General features: G+C 42.1%; 1 protein-coding gene across 1 annotated transcript in view; it reads left to right on the top strand.

Annotated features, from left to right (window-relative positions):
• The window catches only part of SYNJ2 (synaptojanin 2), a 125946-nt gene that overhangs the window by 74684 nt on the left and 50356 nt on the right, over window positions 1-906 (top strand). The window contains exon 6 of the mRNA XM_004368807.1: window positions 117-178. Within this exon, the coding sequence (XP_004368864.1) occupies window positions 117-178 (62 nt within the window). The remainder of the gene's footprint in view (window positions 1-116; window positions 179-906) is intronic.

The following is a 906-nucleotide window of genomic DNA, read 5'->3' as shown; positions in this document are numbered from 1 at the left end:
ACTGGGAGTCTGCCATGGAGGTGACTGCCACATGTGACCTGGCTGGCAGTGAGCAGGGGGACTAGGAAAGACATCACTTCCTGGAAGAATCACAAGTGTCATTTCTTTTCCTTTAGGTTGGCTCCCATCATCTGAGACTCAACAGAGGCCTAGAAGCCAACGCTCCTGCTTTCGACAGGTAGGGCTCGTTTGATGCAACAGAAGCCTGTGCTCTTTGTGGTCTTCTTTCCATTGCACAGTCACACAATAGACAGGAAGTAGGTCCCCCAGCCCTGAATCTAAACCTGCCCTTTACTTTGATCCTTTATGCAAGAAGGGCCTTTACAAAATGGGATTTTTACTTTATCTCAGCTTTTGCTAAATACTTACCAATTATTGTATCTTATCAGTTCTTTCTTGCAATAAAGCTCCATCAGTTTGTCCCAGTTAATAAGGAATAATCTCAATTATAGGATTCAGAGTATGGGATACATGGAGCTGTTCACAGTATACCAAACCCACTACCGTCCAGTTGATTCTGACTCATAGCGACCCCGAAGGGTTTCCAAGGCTGTAAATCTCTATGGAAGCAGACTGCCACATCTTTCTCCCGAGGAGCCACTGGTGGTTTCAAAACCCTGACCTTTAGGTTAGCAGTCAAACGCTTTAACCACTGCACCACCAGGGCTCCTTATACAGTAGTACACAGAGGTATAAAGTGAAAAGTACTTTAACTCCCAATTCCTACTTCTGGAGATTATTACTATTAGTAGTTTTGTTTTGTTTTTTAATGTGTCATTTAAAAAAAAAACACACAAATTGGGTCATAATATACTGTTTTGCAACTTGCTTAAGAAAAGCCATTTCTAAGCTAAACTCTTAGTAACATGGACTTGAAACAGCTAATGTTGTTAGGTACCATCGAGT

The sequence above is a fragment of the Trichechus manatus genome, unplaced genomic scaffold, assembly GCF_000243295.1.
Source record: "Trichechus manatus latirostris isolate Lorelei unplaced genomic scaffold, TriManLat1.0 scaffold00002, whole genome shotgun sequence".
NCBI lineage: Eukaryota > Metazoa > Chordata > Mammalia > Sirenia > Trichechidae > Trichechus > Trichechus manatus.
This window is presented reverse-complemented; position numbering and strand designations above follow the sequence as displayed.